Source organism: Hyla sarda, chromosome 2 (assembly GCF_029499605.1).
Source record: "Hyla sarda isolate aHylSar1 chromosome 2, aHylSar1.hap1, whole genome shotgun sequence".
Classification (NCBI taxonomy): domain Eukaryota; kingdom Metazoa; phylum Chordata; class Amphibia; order Anura; family Hylidae; genus Hyla; species Hyla sarda.
In genome coordinates, this window is record NC_079190.1 from 39,549,797 (window position 1) to 39,575,769 (window position 25,973).

General features: G+C 42.6%; 1 protein-coding gene across 1 annotated transcript in view; it reads left to right on the top strand.

The window, feature by feature from the left end:
- DYNC2H1 (dynein cytoplasmic 2 heavy chain 1) overlaps positions 1–25,973 on the top strand; it is a gene marked incomplete in the record, with an annotated part of 465,550 nt that overhangs the window by 347,600 nt on the left and 91,977 nt on the right. Inside the window, 1 exon segment of the mRNA XM_056561585.1 lies at positions 14,395–14,484. Coding sequence (XP_056417560.1) covers positions 14,395–14,484 — 90 coding nt within the window.

Here is a 25,973-nt window from a genome sequence, read left to right on the forward strand (position 1 = left end):
ATGCGCTCAATAAATGATGAAATGTGTAGGGTTCCCCATTGTAATCATTCATTACCGAGTCTTTTTAAGCTTCCCAACCAATCATTTCTAAGCCACATTGATGAGTGGGCAGCAGGTCAAATATGCCCAGGCCTCTGCTTAGCAACAGAAGATGCATCCTCAGGGTAAGATCATTTGAGGTGCCCATTCTTTTGTAGATCCTGCATTTTTACACATTGAGAAGAGTGCACAGTGCATACACATCTCCATGACTTCTGATCCCGGCTGCCAGGGAGAGGGAAAGTGATGGCTGGGAACCAGAGATTGGAAGTATTTTGTTATTGAATTGGAACATAGGGTTTACATAGGCCAAGAACCAAGCTGAGAATACTGATTTATACTCATTTTATTATTGCTACTGTGGTTTGGAAGGAGAAGATCAGCAGGAGGCTTTGTTTCTTTGAAGAAGTTTTTTTTTCTGGTTCCTGGCCTGGTTCCAAATATATCACTGGTGAAAGCACTTAAAACTGATGGAGGTTATTCTAATGTCATGCATATTGCTATACAGGCTGCAGAGCTGGACTTGTCTTTGTGTGCAATACAAAGTGTCCTCTTCCACAACCTTTAGGCCAGTGCTTTTAAACTGTGGCTCTTCAGATGTTGCAAAATTTCAACTCCCTGCATGCCTTGAGACCACTGCTTTAGGCAAAATCACTCCTTCCTGGAAGTGCCCACCATGGGGACCTCTATTAGGAACAAAATTACCTGTGTCAGGTATCTACGGAATATTTCTTTAAGTGTACAGTGGGGCAAAAAAGTATTTAGTCAGCCACCAATTGTGCAAGTTCTCCCACTTAAAAAGATGAGAGGCCTGTGTAACACTCATGTTTCATTAGACAGGAACACTGGTGGTAGTGGATCTGCTTGACCTGTGTGGCTGATGACACGGACCGTACCAGGGAGCGTAGCCTAAGGTGCCACTGGTTTTCACCAGAGCCCACCGCAAAACGGGACGGACTTGCTGCGGCAGGCGGCACCCAGGTCCCTACCCCTGTCATGGCCCGACCACACAGGCGGCTGAGGAAATTCGAGTTACAGGTAGGATACGGCAACTCATGGTAAGGATAGCAGAAGGTCAGGGCAGGCGGCTTAGTAGCGTAGTCTGGAACGTATCAAGTGGTCACTAGGCAGGCGGCAAAGGAGCAAGGTCAGGTCAAAGAGCAAAGCGTACTATACACGGCAAAGCAATACTCATAAACGCTTTCTCTCAGGCACTAGGGCAACAAAGATCAGTCAGGGAAGTGTGGGAGGTGGAGGAATTTATTAACTGAGCCACAAGTATTCCTTAATTAATGGGCGCACTGGCCCTTTAAATCTCAGAGCTCCGACACGCGCACCAGAGCAGGAGGGGAGTGATGGGCTGGGACTCACATGCAGGCGCGTCCCGCAATGTGAATCCCAGCCAAGCCGGCAACAGAAGGAGGAGGGGCCGTGTGGCCCGAGCGCAGATCATAACAGCCTGTAATTTTCATCATAGGTATACCTCAACTATGAGAGACATAATGAGAAAAAAATCCATAAAATCACAGTCTGATTTTTAACCCCTTAAGGACTGAGGATTTTTCCGTTTTTTCACTTTCGTTTTTTCCTCCTTACCTTTAAAACATCATAATTCTTTCAATATTGCACCTAAAAATCCATATGATGGCTTATTTTTTGTGCCACCAATTCTACTTTGTAATGACATGAGTCATTTTACCCAAAAATCTACGGTGAAATGGGAAAAAAAATCATTGTGCGACAGAATTGAAGAAAAAACGCCATTTTGTCAATTTTGGGGGCTTCTGTTTCTATGCAGTACATTTTTCGGTAAAAATTAAACCTTCTCTTTTATTCTTTAGGTCCATCTGATAAACCCCTCCCTGCTATAGGACGTATGCATAAGTCCAATCATCCGACACGTTCGCGCAATTGGACGTATGCGTACGTCATAGCGATCTCCGGCCAGAGTCCCGCCGCAGCTGCCGGAGCCGCGATTGTGCCGATCCTGGCAGCATTAATCCCATAGATGCCGTGATCAATCCTGATCACGGCATCTATGGTGTTGACAGGGGGAGCGCTCTCCCCCTGTTCTCCAACGGTGGCGCCGCAATACAATCGCGGGTCGCTGTTGCTTGCTATGGCAGCAGGAGGTCAGATCATTTCCTCCTGTATGCCTGCTACGGAAGCCTGTGAGATCCAGCCAGAGGCTGGATCGCACAGGCTGTAGTGTCTGCAGCTCATCAGGTTATACTGTGCTGCTGTATTGCAGCATAGTATAACCTGTAAAAAGTGTAAAAAAATTAATAAAAAAAGTTCTTCAATAAAAGTATGAAGTGTAAAAAAAAAAAAATGCCCCTTTCCCAATAAAAGCCCTGTATTATCACCAAAAAAGATCAAAAACACAAATCATATACATAATAGGTATTTCTACTTCCGTAATGACGTGTACTATAAAACTATTATGTAAATTATCCCGCAAGGTGAACGCCATTAAAAAAAAACATTAAAAAAGCTCAAAATTCGCCAATTTTGGTACAAATAGCGGAATAAAAAAGATCAAAAGGTAGCACGTAGCACAAAAATGATACTAATAAAAGGTAAGCTCATCCCGCAAAAAATAAGCCCTTACTCAATGGCGTCGGACGAAAAATAAAAAAGTTGTGGCTGTTGGGGAAAATGAATGGCAGATAAAGAATTTTGGTCAGAAAAGGAAAAAGAGCATAGCTATATAAAATGGGTATCGCCATAATCGTACTGACCCACAGAATAAATATAACATCACTTTTCCGCACAGTGTACACCATAAAAATAAAAAAAAAAGCCAGACATTTTCCAGTTTTTCCACAATATTTTGAAGTTTTTCACAAAAAATGCTTCATGTGTCAACAAAAATATACCACTTATATAAAGTACAATATGTCACGAAAAAACTATCTTGGAATCACTCTGCTCACAAAAGGCGTTCTAAAGTTATTACCATTTAAAGAGATACTTGTCAAATAAAAAAAAAAGAGCCTGGTCATAGAGGTAAAAAATGGCTCGGTCCTTAGGGGGTTAAAATGATACCCTACTTATATAGGTTTGATTTTGTCGTACTTCTGGAAAAAAATCATAACTACATGCTCGAAAAGTTATACGTTCAAATTGTCATCTTCTGACCCCTATAACTTTTTTATTTTTCAGCGTACATGGCGGTATGAGGGCTCATTTTTTTGTGCCATGATCTGAAGTTTTTAGCGGTACCATTTTTGTATTGATCAGACTTTTTGATCGCTTTTTATTCATTTTTTCATGAAATAAAAAGTGACCAAAAAGGCCATTGACTGTGAGATTTAATTAACTATATATTTTTATAATTCGGACATTTCCGCATGCAGCGATATCACATATGTTTATTTTTTTGCAGTGTTATAGCCCCCTCTAGTGGTTATAATACTGCACTAACTGATCTTTTACATCGATCTTTGTTATGTAATAGGATAAGGCTGCTTTCACACTATAAAATTCATCTGTTTGTTGTTCCGTTATGAAAACCCTGAAAATCGGCCGTTAAATGGACATTACAAAATCCCATACGGCCGTTGTAAAAATCCCATAGACTATAATGGGATTTTCGGTTATCTGTTTTAGCCCATTATAGCCCGTTATTAATTACGGACGTTATTTTGTGGCAGAAGATAGTGACGGGAGAAATAGTGCATGAGTTAATTCTCCCGTCACAAAATAACGTCCGTTATGCTTCTTTTGCGAAGCCACTGCTTCGTTGCCCTGGCAGTGCATTTGGATCATTGTCATGCTGAAAGACCCAGCCACGTTTCAGCTACAATGCCATTGCTGATGGAATGAGGTTTTCACTCAAAATCTCACGATACATGGCCCCATTCATTCTTTCCTTTACACGGATCAGTCGTCCTGGTCCCTTTGATGAAAAACAGCCCCAAAGCATGATGTTTCCACCCCCTAGCTTCACAGTAAGTATGGAGTTGTTTGGATGCAACTCAGCATTCTTTCTCCTTCAAACACTATGAGTTGAGTTTTTATCAAAAAGTTCTACTTTGGTTTCATCTGACCATATGACATTATCCCAATCCTATTCTGGATCACCCAAATGCTCTCTAACAAACTTCAGACAGGCCAGGACATGTATTTGCTTAAAGGTGTATGCCGGGATTAACTAACTTTTAACTATCCTGCCCATTATGAATAATTATGCTAGTTTTACATTAAAACTAGCATAATTATTCATAATGGGCAGAATAGTTAAAAGGTAACCCCGGAATACCCCTTTAAGCAGGGGGTCATGTCTGGCACTGCATGATTTGAGTCCCTGGTGGCGTAGTGTGTTACTGATGGTTACTTTGGTCCCAGCTCTCTGCAGGTCATTCACTAGGTCCCCCGTGTGGTTCTGGGATTTCTGCTCAACGTTCTTGTGATCATTTTGACACCACGGGGTGAGATCTTGCAAGGAGCCCCAGATCAAGGGAGATTATTAGTGGTCTTGTATGTCTTCCATTTTCTAATAATTGCTCCCACAGTTGATTTCTTCACACCAAGCTGCTTGCCTATTGCAGATTCAGTCTTCCCAGCCTGGTGAAGGTCTGCTATTTTGTTTCTGGTGTCCTTCGACAGCTCTTTGGTCTTGGCCATAGTGGAGTTACGAGTGTGACTGTTTGAGGTTGTGGACATGTGTCTTTTATACTGATAACAAGTTCAAACAGGGGCCATTAATACAGGTAACGAGTGGAGGACAGAGGAGACTCTTAAAGAAGTTACAGGTCTGTGAAAGCCAGAAATCTTTCTTGATTGTAGGTGACCAAATGTCCACCATAATTTGCAAATAAATTGTTTAAAAATCAGACAATGTGATTTTATGGATTGTTTTTCTCATTCTGTCTCTCATAGTTGAGGTATACCTATGATCAAAATTACAAGCGCCTCTCATCTTTTTAAGTGAGAGAACTTGCACAATTGGTGGCTGGCTAAATACTTTTTTGCCCCACTGTATCAAGCTGCTCTCTTTTCCTATTGTACAAAGATTCAACAGTGGTGTCCAGCCACCGCCTGATATAAATCAGATTTCTGTTCCCTATTGAAGTCTGTATTCTTCTCAACATCATTGTTTCTGCCCCAGTAGTTGCCACCCACTGCTTGGGAAATAAGATGGAGCAAATGAGACGGCCAATGTAGTGGTGTCCTTATAGAATTGTTTAAGTGGGGCTAAAGTGGATTTTATTATTACATTGGCAAGCCACAGGATATAGAAGCTTATTCAGGGGGATGCCATATGTAAGAAGAAAAAAAGGTGTTGATGTATTTTACCATTACACGATGTCCTTTCCATATCTCTATCCATGTCACACTTTGTCATCTCCTCGCCCACACCGGACACTGTTTGTAGTTTTTTCCAGCTGTGTCACATTATTACCAAGACATTATCTAGAGAAAGCTCTCTGCAGCACTAGATTCTCATCCGTAGACTTACGGGTCAGTTTTTCTTCTATGTTTATTTCCGATCTACTATACATTCAGAAATTTTTCAGACCCTTTCACTTTTTCCACGCTTTGTTATGCTGCAGCCTTGTGCTAGAATAGAAAAGAAAAACTATTTCCCCCACTCTTCTGCATTAATTACTCCATGATGACAACAAAATAGCAGATATTTCTAGAATTTAGCTTTTACTTTAACAAGTAAAAACTATAATATTGCATGGACATAAGTATTTAGACCCTTTGCTATGACACTTGAACTTTAGCACGGGGGGGGGGGAGTGGTTCCCTTTTTTTTTCACATTTGAGATGTTTCTACACCTTGATTTGAGTCACCTGTGATAAATTCAATAAATTAGACAGGATTTGGAAATACTCAGCCCAGCACACCACGTTTTCACTGTACGGGTGCTGGATCCGCTGGGGGAGGGGAAAACCATGCGCTCCTGTACCCCAGCCTGACCGGCGCTGAAATCCATTGACTTTAATGAGCCGACCGGAGTCACCGTTTTACTCCGGTATACTACGTTTATAGGTCCAGTCAGAAAAGTGTATACGGGTCAAAAATGAGCCGACCGGAGTAAAACGGTGACTCCGGTCGGCTCATTAAAGTCAATGGATTTCAGCGCCGATCTGGCTGGGGTACAGGAGCGCACGGTTTTCCCCTCCCCCAGCCGGATCCAGCACCCATACAGTGAAAACTTGGTGTGCATGCACCATATATAAGGTCTCATAGCTGACAATGTATATCAGAGAAATAACATAAGCCATGATGGCGAAAGAGCTGCCTGTAGAGCTCAAAGACTGGACTGTGTGGAGAAATAGATCTAAAGAAGGGTACAAAAATATTTCTGCTGCACTGAAAGTTCCCCAGAGCTCAGGGGCTTCCATAATTCTTAAATAGAAGAACCACCAACCAGGATTCTTCCTAGAACTTGCCATCATACTAACTAAACTAAGTAATCAGGGAAGAAGAGCTTTGGTAAAAGAGGTGACCAAGAACCCAATGGTCACTCTGGCTGAGCTCCAAAGATCTTATGTGTAGATGGAAGAAATGTCCAGAAGGTTAACCTTCACTGTAGCACTCCACAATCTGGGCTTCATGGCAGACTGACCAAAAAGACACCTCTCCTCAGTAAAAGACACATGAAAGCCGCCTGGAGTTTGCAGAAAAAGATTCTGATCTGGTCTGATTAAATCAAAATTGCAGTTTTGGGCCTCAATTCTAAGCATCATATCTGGAGGAAACCAGGCACTGCTCATCACCTGCCCAATACCATCCCTACAGTGAAGCATGGTGGGGGCAGCATCATGTCTGGAGGAAACCGGGCACTGCCCATCACCTGCCCAATACAATCCCTACAGTGAAGTATGGTGGGGACAGCATCATGTCTGGAGGAAACCAGGCACTGCTCATTACCTGCCCAATACCATCCCTACAGTGAAGTATGGTGGGGGCAGCATCATGTCTGGAGGAAACCATGCACTGCCCATCACCTGCCCAATACCATCCCTACAGTGAAGTATGGTTGGGGCAGCATCATGTCTGGAGGAAACCAGGCACTGCTCATCACCTGCACAATACCATCCCTACAGTGAAGCATGGTGGGGGCAGCATCATGTCTGGAGGAAACCAGGCACTTCCCATCACCTGCCCAATACCTTCCCTACAGTGATCATGGTGGGGGCAGCATCATGTCTGGAGGAAACCATGCACTTCCCATCACCTGCCCAATACCTTCCCTACAGTGAAGCATGGTGGGGGCAGTATCATGTCTGGAGGAAACCATGCACTTCCCATCACCTGCCCAATACCTTTCCTACAGTGAAGCATGGTGGGGGCAGCATCATGTCTGGAGGAAACAAGGCTCTGCCCATCACCTGCCCAATACCATCCCTACAGTGAAGCATGGTGGGGCAGCATCATGTCTGGAGGAAACCAGGCACTTCCCATCACCTGCCCAATACCTTCCCTACAGTGAAGCATGGTTGGGGCAGCATCATGTCTGGAGGAAACCAGGCACTGCCAATCACCTGCCCAATATCATCCCTACAGTGAAGCATAGTGGGGGCAGCATCATGGCTGGAGGAAACCAGGCACTGCCCATCACCTGTCCAATACAATCCCTACAGTGAAGTATGGTGGAGGCAGCATCATGTCTGGAGGAAACAAGGCTCTGCCCATCACCTGCCCAATACCATCCCTACAGTGATCATGGTGGGGGCAGCATCATGTCTGGAGGAAACAAGGCTCTGCCCATCGCCTGCCCAATACCATCCCTACAGTGATCATGGTGGGGCAGCATCATGTCTGGAGGAAACCATGCACTGCCAGTCACCTTCCCAATACCATCCCTACAGTGAGGCATGGTGGGGGCAGCATCATGTCTGGGGGAAACCAGGCACTGCCCATCACCTGCCCAATACCATCCCTACAGTGAAGCATGGTGGGGCAGCATCATGCTGTGGGGGTGTTTTTAGTGGCCAGGACAGAGAGACTAGTCATGATGGAGGGAAAGCTGAATGGAGCAAATTACAGAGAAATTCTTAATAGCAATCTGATCCAGAGCACTCTGGACCTCAGACTGGGCTGAAGGTTCACCTTCTAACTATGCAGTTGGGTAGATTTATCAAAACATGTGCAGAAAAAGAGTCGACCAGTTGTGCATGGCAACCAATCAGATCGCTTATTTTATTTTTAAAAAGGCCTCTGAAAAAAAAGAAGCAATCTATTTTTTTTTTATATTTAGGCCACAACATACCATGTGATTAAAGTGAAGACTTTCTGAATGCATAGGATCAGCTTTTCATACAACTTCATATGTGAGAAGTTTTGATCAGCCAGAGGCCAGGTTTACAAGACCAACAACCCAACCTCCCCCCCCCCCCCCAACCTTTACTTGAAAGCAGAATCATCTTAGTTTGGATGATTCTTGGAGAGGCAGTATAAGCAAGTTATGGGCCAATGCATTTTATGAACTTGTACGCTCTTCTGTCTTCAATAGAGCACCAAGGCCCCTGTGTTTTAGTTATAGTACCATAAGAGCCACTGATCAAAACTACCCTCCTATCAGAATTTTTCTTTATTTTATAGTTAAACTGGGTACACAGCACGTTTTCAGACATACGGGACCGCATCCGGCTGATGGACTAAGGTTTTAGGTCCGGTGGAAAACCGTATACGGGGAAAAATGAGCCGAGCGGAGTCAGCATTTCACTCCGGTCGGCTCATTGAAATGAATTACATACGGGCAGCATACGGCAGGGATGACGGAGCGCCCAGTGTTAACTCCCCCCAGCTGTATGCGGACCCCTATGTCTGAAAATGTGGTGTGAACCCAGCCTTAACCTTTAATACACTTGTATAGTGTATAGATGTATGTATTTATTCATTCTTATTAAGCTATATGGCAGTCTTGTTTGAACTAAAATATATTGTGTCTTTCCTCCTCATGCTCTAAGCTGTTGATGCATAGACTACACAAGGCTTCTAAAATAACCTGTGCTATGTTGCATCCATGTGTCTCCATGTGTCGGTCTTGTTTATCAAGCACTTCTCACTGGTGCTCGATCAGGCTGAAATCTCTTGAATGTGAAGTCAACACCTTGATATCTTTGTCATGTTCCTCAAACCATTCCTGAACAATTTTGTGTAGCATGGCAGGACATGTTATTATACTGAAAGAGGCCTATACCATTACGGCATACCTAGCTGATCAGTGTACAGTAAATGCAGTGACCTGGGATTTTCATGTTGCGCAGCTGTTCTGATGTGAGCAGGTCATCATCTGTCACTCTTGGGTTCTGATGTAAGCAGGTCCTCATTTGTTTCTATTGGGTTCTGATATGAGCAGGTCATCACCTGTCACTCTTGGGTTCTGATGTAAGCAGGTCCTCATCTGTTTCTCTTGGGTTCTGATATGAGCAGGTCATCATCTGTCACTCTTGGGTTATGAAGTGAACAATTCATCATTTGTTTCTCTTGGGTTCGGACATGAGCAGGTCTGTCACTCTTAGGTCCTGACATGAGCAGTTCATCATCTATCACTCTTGGGTTCTGATGTGAGCAGGTCATCATCTGTCTGTCTTGGGTCCTGACGTAAGCAGGTCCTAATCTGTCATTCTTGGGTTCTGACGTGAGAAGGTCATCATCTGTATCTCTTTGCTTCTGATGTGAGCAGGACATCATCTTCCTCTCTTAGGTTCTGATGTGAGCAGGTCATCATCTGTCTGTCTTGGGTCCTGACGTAAGCAGGTCCTAATCTGTCATTCTTGGGTTCTGACGTGAGAAGGTCATCATCTGTCTCTCTTGGCTTCTGACGTGAGCAGGTCATCATCTGCCTCCCTTAGGTTCTGATGTGAGCACGTCATCATCTGTCTCTCTTGGCTTCTGATGTAACAAGGTCATCACCTGTATGGCATTTTTGTGCTTTTTTCTTGCGTTTTTTTTTTTTTTTTTTTTACATGTCCCAAGCATTTTAAGGTTACTTGTGTGACAATAAAATTGATCCTACAGACAGGTGAATATGATAGAAACTGAAATGATTCTGTTATAGATATGGAGTTCACTGGTTCTAATAATGAAATCAGAGCTGGCATTTTACCTTCTATAGGGACCATTGGTGTAGGGGAAGGTTACCCACTCTCTCTTTTCGGGGACAGTCGGCTGTATTCTGTTCACACAGTTTACAGTTTTCCTGATAATGATGTAGATTTTTGAGAACTCCTGAATTGCATTGACAGCTGCCAGACTGTACATTTCTGTTTGCTTTGTAATTCGTCAGCCATCAGAGGAGGAGGGGGAGATGGCGACATTATGACCCTGACAGCTTGTCACTTCTTATTGCATATAGTGCGGAGGGAAGGACTGGGGGAGCTTCTTACCCCGGAGGGAAAGAGATGCTGGATGTCAGTGAATACTCTGGTATCGTCAGTGATGTCCTGGAGTGCCCACAGTAGGGGGATGTGACAGCTGGATTATGAATGTCTGCAGCTCAATAAACTATAAGTCAGAGCAACTGCATGGACAGCCTCTGGACGGAGAACAGTAGAATGGATTACCTACATCTTGTCACAAGTCTGCCTATCTATCTGATATCTATTTATCTTGTATTTGTCTATGTATCTACTCATCCATTTATCTGTGCACATAAATCCTCATATATAATATAGATCAGGCACATTAGTCTGACTTCATCCACTGTAAATAGAAGAGAAGATAATGTATTTCCTGATCTGCCGAAATTCATTCTCTCTTAAACACAAGATTTCTCTCCTTTTCTCCCTCACTCTCTCTCTCTTTCTTTCTTTCTTTTACCTATTCAGCCTCCTCACTCTCTTTCCCTGCCACCACCCACCCACCCACTCTTTTATAAGCAGTCGAATGAAACAGTTGTATCCATGCTTAGACTTGCATGGGCCATTTTAAAGAAAGTAGTCCAGTTCAAAAATTTTGGACTCACCTGCTGCCACACCTTCTTTGTCCCCCGTATCACCGCTGGACTACTCTTTTAATGGCCCAATCCCAATCTGCTAGTGACTATGTTCAGTCATTTTACGAATGTATTTGAGTTTCGTCTTGGACTGAATAGTGCTGCAAACCATACTTCTCAGTCGGAAAATGACCCGAATGTAGTCACTAACTGATTACACTCAGACTGTTGACATGAGTGGGACCTGTGCCTGTCCGAGCATTGATATGTTGGCATTTCATTTTGCCAGTTTCCTGGTGTATCCGTTCCCCAGAGGCACACATCGTAATTTGAGCAAAGCCTTGTAAACAGTGTTCTGTGCTTGTATGAGTGACACAGATTTATTCCTGTTGACTCAAGTAAAGAAAGTATGTCACCAAATTCCGATTTGTAGTGGGCCCATCTGACATGTAGACATCTAGACATAAGAGCCACAAGAAAAAGAATAGTAAGAAGACTGACACATGGAATCCAAGTCATGCCGAGTCAGCCTTTAGGGAGTCGGGAGTTGTAGTTTTACAACAGCCGGAGGCACCCTTGTTGTGAAACACTGACTCATTGGAACATGGGAAGCTTTCATTTTGGGTGGCGTTTCCCTCATTGGTTATAGTTTGGCCCTGAACAGGTTGCATAATTTTATATTCTCTGTGCGTACATGTGTATTAATTTCTACATTCGGCTTTTAGTATCTGGGAGGTTTGGGTATAATGAATTGTATTTTCGTTCATTTATCATATCTTATTACAATTCTTCCTCCATCTTATCTAAATGCAAAACACAGTTTGGAGCCCAATTACAGGCTGAGCAATTCGAATCCTTCAGTAAATTTCCCCTTTGTAATAAATGTTTTGCGGACGAGTTTCCTGAACTGAGATGATACAATATGCATCTCCTGTTGTCAGCCTAGTAAATAGAGCAAGAATGAGGCCGTAAATATCACAATGACTTTTATTGGACCGATATATCGCATTGTTTACAAGCTTCTCAATCTCACACAATTCTGTCAAGTACAAAATGATTTTCAAGACATTTAGCTATTTGCAAGATGATGGAAAGAGTTATGTCCAAGTGTAAACAGGCAGACTGAATGGCGGCATGTAATGTGCATGTAAATGGGATGAATTTGTTTTTAAAAGTATTTGGCTGCAAAACTCCTTCCCTTATACTCTTTTTCAGCATATGACTATAGTAGATGTTGAGGGTCTTCTTATCATCAGATGCGTAACTATAGGGGTGCAGAGGTAGCAGTAACACCAGGGCTCTGGTGACTGAGGGGGCTCCAAGACACCTCTCTCTGCTACATAAGAATAAATCAGTGTTATAAATGATGCCTGATGGACAAGGACCCTATTACAGATGTTGAATTGGGGCCCAGAGGCTACAAGTTACCCCCCTCCCTTAGAAGGAATTTTGCTTTATTAGGCTGCATTCACATCACGGTTAGTCACTACGGCTGCCGAGTCCGGACCGCGCCAAAACCCATTCACTTTAATGAGCCGACCGTAGTATACCACGGTTTTAAGTCCGGTCACAAAACCAGATACGGGGCAAAAATTAGCCGACCGGAGTCACTATCTGACTCCGGTTGGCTCATTAAAGTGAATGGGTTCCTGCACTTGTAGTCGTAGTGACTAACCAGGGTGTGAATACAGCCTTAGCTGGAGAAAAAAAAATCCTGCAGAGAGCCATTCTCACACTGAACTATACATTGACAATACTTAATACCGAAACAAGAATAACTCATGTCAGTGGACTCTGTCAGTAGTGCAGCCTTAGGGTTGGCCTGTAAGCTATGAAAGTGTATTTCCCAGGCTCTCTAAGGGAATTTTGACAAGGACCCCCTCTATGAGCTTGTCAAGAAGCTGACTTACTGGGGGTATTCAAGCATTTTAAAACCAACCTCTGGAACCGCCTGTGATCTCCAGAACGGGACCCTTACTCTACCAGTTGCATGGAGCAGTGGGCCAGTACACGCTTCATGCATTCTATGTGAGCGTTGGATGTCAAGGTAGTTCACTCGAGTACATGACTCTCCGACACTCCCATAGACGATGCATGGAGCGTGTGCTGAACCATCACGCCATGCAGCAGGGAGAATCAAGAGCCTTGTTCTGGAGATCATGGGGGTCCCTGAGGTCAGATCCCCATGATCAGTCACTTAAATGCTGGAATGCCCCTTTAATCTGCCTAGGTAAGCAGCTCTGGCAGACTTAGTTCATTTGAATGACCACGTATTATACCCCTTTTTTTCTGTAATGGCCTCTCTAATATGGGAGTGTGGTTATTAAGATTTTCTCTAAAGTGTACCTCGAATGACTGTCCTGGCACAACTATTTCTGTTTACATTTCTGATCCTGGGACTCGCTCTGAGACTAGTTTGCTCTGAAAACGCATTTGCCAGATGTCTCGTTCAAGTCCATGGGGCTAAGGCAAATCCGGCAAACAAGTCTCTGAGCACGTCACAGGATCAAAAGTTACCAGGAAATGTAAACAGAAATAGTTGTGGTTCTTTGTGTTAAGGTAAGCTCTGTCCCCCGCCATCACCTTTCTGAACAATCCCCGTGCTGCTTCACAGCACATCATGGGTCAAGATTGGCACATAGAATTGCCTGTTTGACAAATCAGTAACCAGTCTCAACCATATATTGACCAAGCTGGAAATTTCCGCCTGAAGAATGCGGAAATGCGGAAATACTCACAGAACACATTGCAGTCTAATGGAGACTGCAGTATCCGCGCGGTCCTAGCGCCGACAGATTCAGTCGGTGCTGGCCGCACTCGGAATCTCCCGGCGTAAATTTTCTGCCCGGAGATTCCACAGTGTGAACCTAGCCTAATAAGCAGGTTTTTATCGTCATCTCTAAGTGGAAGGGCAAACAACAGGAATCAACCTGTTAACCCCTACCTGACCACTGATAGATCTACCAGTACATATAACACATATAAAATGCATAGTATGAAAACTGACCATAAGTAAAAGTTGATCTCATAAGAAATGACACTGAGAAAATGTGGTTTTGTGCCGCATGTATATGTTCCTGAATTCTCTTTTTTAATTTACATTTAGTGCTACCTAAATGTAAACAAATGCTACAATATACTCTATAACAAAGGTAAATTGGCAATTATGCAATTATTAAAAGAACATATGGGAAAAGATTTTCTTTTGTCTGTGTTGAGTGCGGACTTCAGCACAAAATCTGCATGGCGTGAACACTATGCCTCTTCCTTAAACAACCCTTTTACAAAGACCAGATTTAAATGTCATTGCTGTATGCCTGGCTGACATGGGGGACATGGTAGAGACCACTATTCTCAAAGCAATTTGTGGTGTTCCTTTTTTAGTTTTTATAGGCTGTAAATTGATTCCTGTGTAAATAAGCTCTACTGATGTCTTCATATTGATTTCTTACAGTGTCCTCTCGCCTGGCAGAGCAAATGGGAAGGTCCAGAAGACCCTCTTCAGTATCTCAGGGGACTCGTATCCAGAGCGGTGGCCATACAGGTTAGAAATGGTTGCCTGCAGGTCAAGAAAAGAAAATGATCATGTTTTATGATGATGTCTTCTGTCACCTTACTGTCCTATCTGTGGGCAGGAGGAGCCAGGCAGAGGGGGGGGGGGGGGGGAGGGGTGATAATATGGGAATATATATAGTTTAGTCTGTAATGTACTCATCAACATTTCCACTCACTCTAGGCTTGATAGGTATAATGGGGGAGATTTATCAAAACCTGTGCAGAGGAAAAGTTGCCCAGTTGCCCATAGCTACCAATCAGTTAACTTTTTTCATTTTCAACAAGGCCTCTGAAATATGAAAGACGTGATCTGATTGGTTGCTATGGGCAACTGGGCAACTTTTCCTCTGCACAGGATTTGATAAATCTTCCCTAGTGCCCTTTAAAAAAGATAAGTATACATAATAATGACACAATTACGTATTGTACTTAAATGAGGTCCAAATAAATGCTTTTAATGCTTACTAGAGACCTGAGTGTTTAGCATGAGACACTAGGATAAGTGAACTGTCAGAGGCACTGTTCGAAAAAATAAATAAATATATATATATATATATGATAGTGTGTCGGCAACTACTTGTATAGCGTGGAAAACGGTTGGTAAGGTGCAGATATAGATGTTGGATGAAGACTGCTGATCGGGGGGGCTCCGCTCTAGCCAATAGATTATGGGTCCTAGATTAGTGTCTCGGAATCCCGAATGTGCAACGAACAAAAGAGAATATGAAGGAGCGGCAACTCACCGATTTTGCTGAGTAAAATCTTCAATACTTTATTTCCTTCATGTTAAAATCATAGACATGATAGCGTGGTGGAGAGAGGGAGGACGGGAGAGAACGGCCATCTCCTTCCTCCCTCTCTCCACCACGCTATCATGTCTATGATTTTAACATGAAGGAAATAAAGTATTGAAGATTATATATATAATATATATGTAGACTTTTACTAAGGAAAATGTGCTATATGCCTTCTAAGGACTGTTAAGATTAAGTCTTACATTTCAGCTAAATGAATAAAATTGCTTGTTGTTTAGTCATTCTGAAAATACACCTTGTTCCCTCAGTGCCAGGAGGTGCAGAGCGAGCACATTTATCTGACCAGATGGTTAATTGCTTTGTTTGATACAGTCGTCCATTACTTGAGTAGTTATTTTGTTTGAGTTACACAAGCTGTAAGCTACATTCTATGTTTTAGAACATATACTTTATAAGCCTTTATCTCAGATTGTATGCCCAAAGCTTTTATTTATTTTAAATGTTTTATTGAATTCAACAACAGAACATTTTTAATACAATGAAGTAGGACAACAAGTGCAGTGGGGCCAGAATAGAATGAAAAAAAATTGGGAAAAGAGCATCACTCAGACGGTATGAGCTATAAATCACTGAAGGGTAAAATGGACACTGGATACTGAGAACAAAGAAACTTCAGTAACAAGATAACATTAGATGAAATTGTAGGTGTTGGAAGATAAAGAAATCAGGAAGCAACAGGGGAAGAGAAATACATTGGGAGAAAAAAAGGAGGGTAGAGATGTTGGGCCCCATAAGGGAATTTTGTTTTGACACAAAACATATTATGGGTTTATTCACATGTACAGTATTCTGCGCATATTTGATGTGCAGAATTTTAAGCTGCAGAGTTTATTCTGCAGAGTTCAGTGTAAACTAATTGACTGAACACAGCTTTAAATCTGCAGCATCAAATCCTGCACATTAAATATGCGCCGGATACTGAACGGGTAAATACACCCTATAGGGGGATCTTCTGTGCTCTCACCGTTCATCCACCGTTCCATTTTAACCGGGGTTAGTTTTAGAGATAGAGGTGGGTCCCAGATGTCAGACCCCTCATGATCAGACACCTTTCCCCTTTCCGTTTAGGGATAGGATATCTCTTTAAGTCAAACAAGTTATATATTCTCAACGCCTGAAAATTTAAGTGTCATTCTCATTTAAACCAGCTCTGCTACACGATGCTACACTTTTATCCTCACTTGTTTTTCTCATTGGTGGGGGTCTCAGCGCTGAGACTCTGACCAATCATGTCCCTGGGACATGACAACATTTTCTTTCATAAGGGATCCCTGCAGGTGGGAAAGGGATCTTGGTGATCTTACTGATGAGGAATGGGCTGCGGTGTTGGTGCTTACTCCCTTTTTTATCATTGTCTGAATCTAACAGGTTGTCTCAGCTATTTATATTGCATAGGGTTTATAAGACTCCAGTATTTTGAAGATTAGGGTTAGATCTGACTGCCTGTCCTCAGTGTGGTGGGTTGGAAGCTCATTTGATATGCTGTGGGATTGCCCTCTTCTGGCTACATATTGGAATGATATGCTGAATCTTATCAAGACTGTTTATGGTGTGACATTGGCCCTCATTTACTTAGAAAATCGGGTTGTAAGTCTATGTTGCTTTCTTACCCGACTGCTTTTTTACCCTGGTATTTATTATTATGTCGCATCCTGTTTGTCGCACGTGGGTTTTGTTGGTTTTGGTTTCCAACTCCTCTGAGTTCTCGGGAAAAAATCCACAACAATTCAACAAATTTGGGTTGGAAACCTTTATAAATACGTGGGAAAGCTCAGAAATGTCGGGTTACGCCCCTTTTTCGGGTTTGGGAGAATCCACATCGGGTCCGTCGGGAAAAAATGTTGCATCGTGTCGCAGACTTGCACACGATGTCTGCAACATGTCGCAGATAAAGATGCGCCAAAAAAAAACGACAAAACAAGTCTGGTTTAGAATAGTAAATGAGGGCCATTGTCTCCTGTTCCTAAATATGCCTGTTAGGTCTCATCGGTTGCAGTCAGGAGCCTTCAGTGGTGGAAATAGGTATCTTGCGAGTTCTGTATCAAGCTTGTAAACTGATTGCACAGTATTGGATTAGACCTGCCCCTCCGGCTGTGGCTGATCTTATTGCCCGTATTACGTTCATAGTGTGGTTTTTAATCAAGCTTAAATTGAGCGCAAGTTTGATGGTATTTGGGGCCTTTGGGTGCGGGAATTTGATCCTCCGGGGGCTGTGTCTTAGTCCTTTGACCAGTTGCCCATAGCAACCAATCAGATCACTTCTTTCGTTTTGAAAAAGGCCTCTGAAAAATTAAAGAAGTGATCTGATTGGTCGCTATGGGCAACTAGTCAACTTTTCCTTTACACAGATTTTGATAATCTCCCCCCTATGTTCTGGTTGGTCTGTTGGTTGTAGTGTAGGGTATGTTACATGCGTTTAAGTGCTCATTTTTGTCTATGTGGTGGCACGGTCTTTGTAATGTGCCTGTAATGTTTTTGTGTGTCCTCCTGTTTGGAGCTATCTCGTGGTGCGGAAGAATAATTTGACACTCTCACTGCTTGATTTAACTTTACCCATTTACTGTGGTGTCTTTATAATTGCAGACTTTTAATTTGTGGGGAAATGACAAAATGTTTATGTGGGGGGTGGGTACTGTTGGGGAGGGGGGGGGATGTGTGTTGTGGGGAGTTTATTTGTTTGTATGTTTTTCTAAAATGTTTAAGACTGTTAATTATCTGATAAAACAAAATAATAATAATGGACCCCATTGACTTGAATTAGATCTGTTGGGGATCAGGTATTTTTCTGGAGTTGACTATTTTTTTTTCTCCGCTCATCTCCTTTCCTTCCGACAGACTGGCTGACGGAGCTCCCTAGTGTATGGAGTCTTAGGAGAAGTACAACGCTTCATGGGAAACAGTAAGCAAAGCAGCTTAGGGCTCGTTTACATTGTCGTTGTGCTCCCCGTAAAGGGGAGCACAACGACAATGTAAACGAGCCCTAAGCTGCTTTGCTTACTGTTTCCCAAGGAGCGTTGTACTTCTCCTAAGACTCCATACACTAGTTTGTCTGTCTCCTCAAGAAGACACACTACTTCTCCAGCCCCTTGCTTGATTTCTAAAACTGTAAAAAGTTGTAAAAACAAATAACTTTTCTTTTTGTTTTTTTTTGTTGTTTTAGTAGCATCCCTTTAAAATCCTTGGACACTAAGCTCTTTGAAGTTATTGATCACATGGGGCTATGACCATCTGTCTTTCTGTACCTCAGCTACAATGTGTTTCTTTCCCTTGTAGTTTTAATGAGTTTTATAATACACACAGTATTACAAAGGACTCAGGAAAAATCTATGTACATGCTCCGGCCCCTTAAGTGGTTTCTTCAGAAAGAATGAGCTAATTAGCATAGCGGAGAATTACACTAGAAACAAATATACTCCCATTCTAGGGGAAATATCCTGCGAGTTTCTTACAATGCAGCTTTTAATTAACATGATTGTTACAAAGCGATGAAATCCCTTAAAGCGAAGGGTGAATAGCGCTGCCCCGGAGAGCCGCACCGCTGCGATAGAGGTTGTTCCCTTCATTCTCTTCCTGCAAAACATAAAAGGTTTTCTGCAGTTACACAAACAAATAAATTAACAGAGCTCTATACAAAGCCATGTCTTGTAAGATGGGGGTAGTGATATTAAAGGGTAAATGGGTTTCTGGTGATCTTACTGTAATTTTAATATTATTTATTTTTTTTTTTTACTGATCAGAGGTTATAAAAAAAAAATGTTCTCTTTTTTTCCTGGTCTGCTTTTATTTCTGGTTGTGTTTTTTTCCGTTATTTCATTTATTGTACATTATTAACTGGACAGCCATATGGCCTGAGCTTCTGCTTTGCTGTGTTTACATGAATTATAGAGATGCTTTACAGCAGCCGTATGATCACAGGAAACAATAGGCTGCAAACAACCTTAATGGCTTCTATGAGAGTATTTTCTAGGCATGCCTTGTGACCTTTGTAGAGGTCAATGTGCAGGGAGGGGGGGGGGGGGACGTGAGCTTTGGCAATCGCCTATTGTGAATGGTCTGATCCCATCTTACCAATATACAACTGTCACCTTTTACTGTTGTCCTGAAATGTGAACTTCCACTTCCTCTTCATTTTGTGCCAAAATTGCCTGGTATTTGAAACTGTTCATAATGCCATCCACTAAGGCCCCTGTTCCAGCTGTAGAGAAACAGCCACAAACCATGATACTGCCTCTACCATGCTTTACTGTGGGTAGGGCGTTCTTTTGGTGAGGTGCAGTGTTGTTAGCATCACAAGAACCTGTCATTTTAAAAGGTTGTGTAGACTTTTTATCTACTACTTGATTTACTCAAGTTCCATTGAAGTTGTAATACCACACACAACCCGAGGACATGCGTTGTGCTGTATTTAGAGGATTTTTTTTTATTCCTGGATAACCCCTTTAATGTCACTCATTTTCACTTATGTGAGGGCCATAACACGCTGCAGTTCCTATGTTAAAATGGAGGTTCCATAGTTCATGTGTCCATCTGGGGATTTACAGACTCCACTGGGGTTTTATAAAATCAATTTTTCCTACAGAATTCTGTGTAGACTATAAGTAAAAGAAAAGTATAAAGCATGAACAATAGTATAACGGGATACAGCATTGCTGCAGTTATCTATATTTCAAAACTATAATTCTACCCACATATTTAAAAAGTATTCCAGGAATTTTTTATTTGACTATGCTACAGGGGCTGTAAAGTTAGTGTAGTCTATAATACAGTGGTCGCTCGAGTTACGATGGCCCCGACATACGTTTTTTTCGACATACGATTGCCTCTCAGAGGCCATCGTATGTTGAAGTAAGTATCGACATACAATACTTTTCGCTGGGGAGAGGTCTGCTGGCTAGCGGGATGCGTACAACCCCGGAAGCGTGCTTCGGTAAATTTCTTGCGATCCGGTGAATGATGGTAAAAATCGTTGGGTTTGCCAATACTGGGGTACAGGTGATAGAGGCTAGATGCGTTTCGAGGTACTCATCTACCTCTTTTTCAATAGCAATCATAGTTTATAATCTAGTGTCTGTACCTGTCTCTGATGGCTTGTCTCGCATGGGATCTTTGCTCTGGATGTTCATTTTTAACAGCATACAAAATTAATCCTGTCTGGTATTCCCAGGATGCAGTGCGGCCGAGACACCACCTCACTAGTCAGGGGATGACAGGGAGCCTGTTCTGCCTCAATGGATGGAGCGACCACAGGATATTTGCAGGAGGCTGGAGGCACCCTGGTTAGAAAGCACTGGTCTTTTGCATCAAAGTCAGCTAATTTGTGGTTCAATGGGTGAGGTGGCTGATGTGTGGGAGGGAGGAAAGTGGAATTATAAGATTTGTAGTAAAAGAGAAAACTCTAACAGGAAAAAGCTAGTTGACAAGTATTTCTTTTTTTTTTTTTGTCCTGCCGCTTGTATGGCACCAACATATTCTACAGCCCTGTATACATACTGTTCCCAGTAACATCAGTATGCATGTGAGCATTTATACGTTTTATTGTGTACATACATAGATGTGTGTGTTCTTATATGCACAGATGACCATTATTCTCCCCCCAAAATTCTGCATAAAGTAAAACCCCTTGTAGATATAAACCCCTGAAGCCCCTTACATGTTTTTCAATCATTTTATCCAGGAAGTAAATCAGTGAAATCTTTTATTTGTAATAGAAGAAACCGAATGAAGCGGCTTCCTACAGTCATTACCCTTTCTCTTTAATGGAAACTTGTCCAAAATGTGGAGAGCTAATGCTGTTCTATTACCACAAATGCATGGAAACATTTTACTGATGTGGCGGTCACAGAGTTCAAAAGTACATGTTGTCTCCAATATAGAATTTCTATTATGTTCATAACATTTGTATCCTGTCTAATCCGGTCTACAGAGAGGATAGATACATACATAAAGAGATATATATATATATATATATATATATATTAGTGGTTCCTCAACATACGATGGTAATCTGTTCCGAATGGACAATCGTTTGTTGAAAAGTTTGTTAAAGTATAGGACAGTGGTCTACAACCTGCGGACCTCCAGATGTTGCAAAACTACAACACCCAGCGTGCCCGGACAGCCAACGGCTGTCCGGGCATGCTGGGAGTTGTAGTCTTGCAACATCTGGAGGTCTGCAGGTTGAAGACCACTGGTATTAGAGGTTATACTCATGTGTCCCCACCGCTCCGGACCGTCACCACTCGTCACCGCTGCCCGGGATGTCGCCGTCCATTGCTGTCGCCGCGTCCCCGGGGTGTCCCCGACGCTCCGGCAAGGCCTCTGCTTCCCCAGCATCCTCTCTCTCCGTCGCCACCATCACGTCACTACGCACGCCGCTCCTATTGGATGACTGGACGGCGTGCGCAGCGATGCGATGACGATGATGGAGAGCGCCGGCGATGCAGGGAATCCCGAAGAGGATGCGACGGAGCCCCGAGGACAGGTAAGTGATCGTCAGAGGACCACACGGGGCACCGTAAACGGCTATCCGGTGGCAGCTGAAGCAGTCTGCGCTGCCTGATAGCCGTTTATGCGATGGCCCCGACATACAAAAGCATCGTATGTTGATGCTGCCATCGTATGTTGAAATGCTTGTATGTCGGGGCCATCGTAGGTCGGGGGGGGGGGGGGTCACTGTGTTGTATGTGTATGTGTGTATATATATATATATATATATATATATATATATATATATATACATATATATATATATATATATATATTAGGAGTTTAGCTATTTAGAGATGGGCAAACGGCATAAAGAGACAGGGACACAGTCTAAATGCAGGGCTTCACCTGATTGTTTTTTTTTTTTTTTGTCGAAAACAAAATATTCACACTGGCACAAACTAACCTGCTTGTCTAAGCACTAAATACACCTAACAAAACAGACTTCTATTTAAAAATCTTAATCCTTCCAGTACTAATCAGCTGCTGTATGTTCCAGAGGAAATTCTTTTATTTTTGAATTTCCTTTCTGTCTGACCACAGTGCTCTCTGCTGACACCTCTGTCCATTTTAGGAACTGTCCAGAGTAAGAGCAAATCCCCATAGCAAACGTATCCTGCTCTGGACAGTTCCTGACATGGGCAAAGGTGTCAACAAAGAGCACAGACTCAGTAGAAAAATGAACACATACGCTATAGTTACTGCAACCAATCTTCTTTCTTTATATATATATTTTGTCAATATTACAAACAATTCCAACAATAAGTAATCACCAAAGTGTGTCAAGATCGTCCGCAGGATGTTGGCAGGAGACATATAAGGCGTCTCAGGCTTCCATGTGCAGCTGCACCAACAGCTTATCCGGCCATCTCCGTTCACTACTAGTTTGGTAGGAACGTCTGCTACGTTTCAGAGGCAAAGCCCTCTTTGTCAAGCATGAGAGCACAGACCGAAAGGAAATTCAAAAAGAACTTCCTGTGGAGAATTTAACAGCTGATAAGTACTGGAAGGATTAAGATTTTTAAATAGAAGTAATTTACAAATCTGTATAACTTTCTGGCATCGGTTGATTAAAAAAAATGTTTTCCAGTGGAGTACCCCTTTAAAGCTGAATGAAAAGCCCCACTACCAACCTGCCATTCATACCATAAAAATCCAGGCCCAGAAATAGAACTGACCAAAAATCTCGCCAAGGTTTAACTAGCTTCTGGATTCCCCACAACTGGCCCAGCTTCACCTGGATGAGATATATCTCCTGACATGCAGTGTCACCTCGATGTTGCGCGATCACAGTGTATATGTATTTAGATGTAGTGCAGTCATAAAGTTACATTTGTATATTATGGTTCATTTCCTTCCCTCTGCCACATAAGAAGAAAACTGTAGTGGTCAGGAGTTATTGTCTCGCAGGCCTTTGGTGTTTGAATGTGACCAAGGACAACAACTGCATGGAGTCTGTATGTTCCCCATCAGTTTGTTTGGGTTTCCTCTAGAGTATTCTGGTTCCCTAATATGCCATGAAAACATGCCAAAAGGTTAATTGACTTCCTATGACATTGACCCTAGTGTGTATGTGTCTATTCGAGATAGGGAAATTGGATTCTGATTCCTAGTAGGTGCAGGGACTAATGTGTAAGGTGGTATAACAAAGAAGAATATATCACCGCTATATAGTCTGTAGAAATAAGACTACATATGGTAAGCTGGGGCCTTGTATAGATTTTTACATGAGAGCCTGGAGCTTCAAATTATTACCATTTGGGTGTCAGCTTTATTAAAGGGGCACTCCCGTGGAAAACTTTTTTTTTTTATTTATTTTTTTTTTTTTTTATCAACTGGTGCCAGAAAGTTAAACACATTTGTAAATCACTTCTATTAAAAAATCTTAATCCTTCCAGTACTTTTTAGGGGCTGTATACTAAGCAGAAATCCAAAAAAGAAATGCATTTCCTCTGATGTCATGACCACAGTGCTCTCTGCTGACCTCTGCTGTCCATTTTAGGAACTGTCCAGAGCAGCATATGTTTGCTATGGAGATTTTTTTCCTGCTCTGGACAGTTCCTAAAATGGACAGCAGAGGTCAGCAGAGAGCACTGGGGTCATGACATTAGAGGAAATGCATTTCTTTTTTTGGATTTCTCTTTAGTATACAGCCCCTAAAAAGTTCTGGAAGGATTAAGATTTTTTTTATAAAAGTAATTTACAAATCTGTTTAACTTTCTGGCACCAGTTGATTTTAAAAAAGGTTTTCCATGGGAGTACCCCTTTAATGATCTTGCTCATTTATAACCATGAACCATGAGTACCCATGATCTACCTCAGTGTTTCCCAACCTCTAGGGTGTTGCAAAACTACAACTCCCAGCATGCCTGGACAGCCTTTGGCTGTCCAGGCATGCTGGGAGTTGTAGTTTTGCAACATCTGGAGGCACCTTGGTTGGGGAAACACTGATCTACCTGCTAAATATTACAAACCACATGCAGGGGCCATAACTGTAATAGTTGGATACAGCTAGAATAACATAGGTGACTGTGGGGATTACAGAAGATGATGTACATGCTTCATTTATTTGTGTTTTGTTGCCTACACATCTATCCTTAGACGTTCCATTGTTTGTTCTTCTATAAATGACCTGTTTGGTGATCTCTCTACACCCTGACCATCTCTGTGACCCCGCTGCTTATTACAGACTTCATTCACTGCTTAAACAAACATGCCAGCGTGGATTTCCAGCCATAAAAAGACTTTGCAGGAGGTTCTTAAATGGGCACTGTCATCAACTTTTTTTTTCATATGTTGTAGTACATATGTACTACAACATATCTCTAATATATTTTATTTTTATTAAAATGTTTTAATTTACATTTGAAAACTGGCCACTATGGGTCTCCCTCCTAGTGGCCGTCTGTAGGCTGGCGTGACGTCACACCTGAATTCAGACCGATGCCGGCCGGGCAATCGGTCCGATTTCATTCAGCCTGCGCTCGCTTCCTGCCTGTCAATCAGACAGGCGGGTGTGAGCGCATTGGCTCCAGGGCCTCAGACGCCGGCCACTCCTCATGTCGCTGCTGCTGCCCCTGCACACCGCTCGCTGCGGCTGGACTCAGCAGTTATTATGTATGAATGTTTAGGGGAGTGTGGGGATCGGGGTTTCAACAAGGGGGTTGGGGAAGAGCGGGGCTCCGGGTTTTAACACCAGGGGGGGGGGGGGGTGGTAGTGCTGTGCCGCGCCCTTGGCCCTGACTTATTGTTTTCAACACAGGGTGCCTCCAGCTGTTTCACCACTACAACTCCCAGCATGCCCTAACAGCCAATAGATGTCAGGGCAAGCTGGGAGTTGTAGTGGTGAGGCACCGCTGGAGGCACCCTGTGTAGATGAACTAAGGGTGGAAGTTGGCCCCTCCCCAGCAGGCATCAGTGACGTTGCGCCTGCTCGGGAAGTCTGCCTGGTAGTGAGCACAATACCAGGCAGCCAAAAGGACCTTTTTAATATACCGTAGTAAAAAAATAAATAAAAGCAGGGAGGGGGTTAGGGATAGATTGGCAATAGGCAGGAACAGAAAAAGATATATATATATAGGATGGTGGGAGCTACTCTTTAAGTTTCCTTGCATTTTCACAGATTTACCACAAGCAGATCAGAATATATAAATTCCTCCAAAAATTCATTTTGGCTGAATGTACAGAGTGGGCCATTTAAATGGATACACCTTAATAAAATGGGAATGGTTGGTGATATTAACTTCCTGTTTGTGGCACATTAGTATATGTGAGGGGGGAAACTTTTCAAGATGGGTGGTGACCATGGCGGCCATTTTGAAGTTGGCCATTTTGAATCCGACTTTTGTTTTTTCAATAGGAAGAGGGTCATGTGACACATCAAACTTATTGGGAATTTCACAAGAAAAACAATGATGTGCTTGGTTTTAACGTAACTTTATTATTTCATGAGTTATTTACAAGTTTCTGACAATTATAAAATGTGTTCAATGTGCTGCCCATTGTATTGGATTGTCAATGCAACCCTCTTCTCCCACTCTTCACACACTGATAGCAACACCGCAGGAGAAATGCTAGCACAGGCTTCCAGTATCCGTATACACTGCTATATACTACTATATACACCGCAGGAGAAATGCTAGCACAGGCTTCCAGTATCCGTATACACTGCTATATA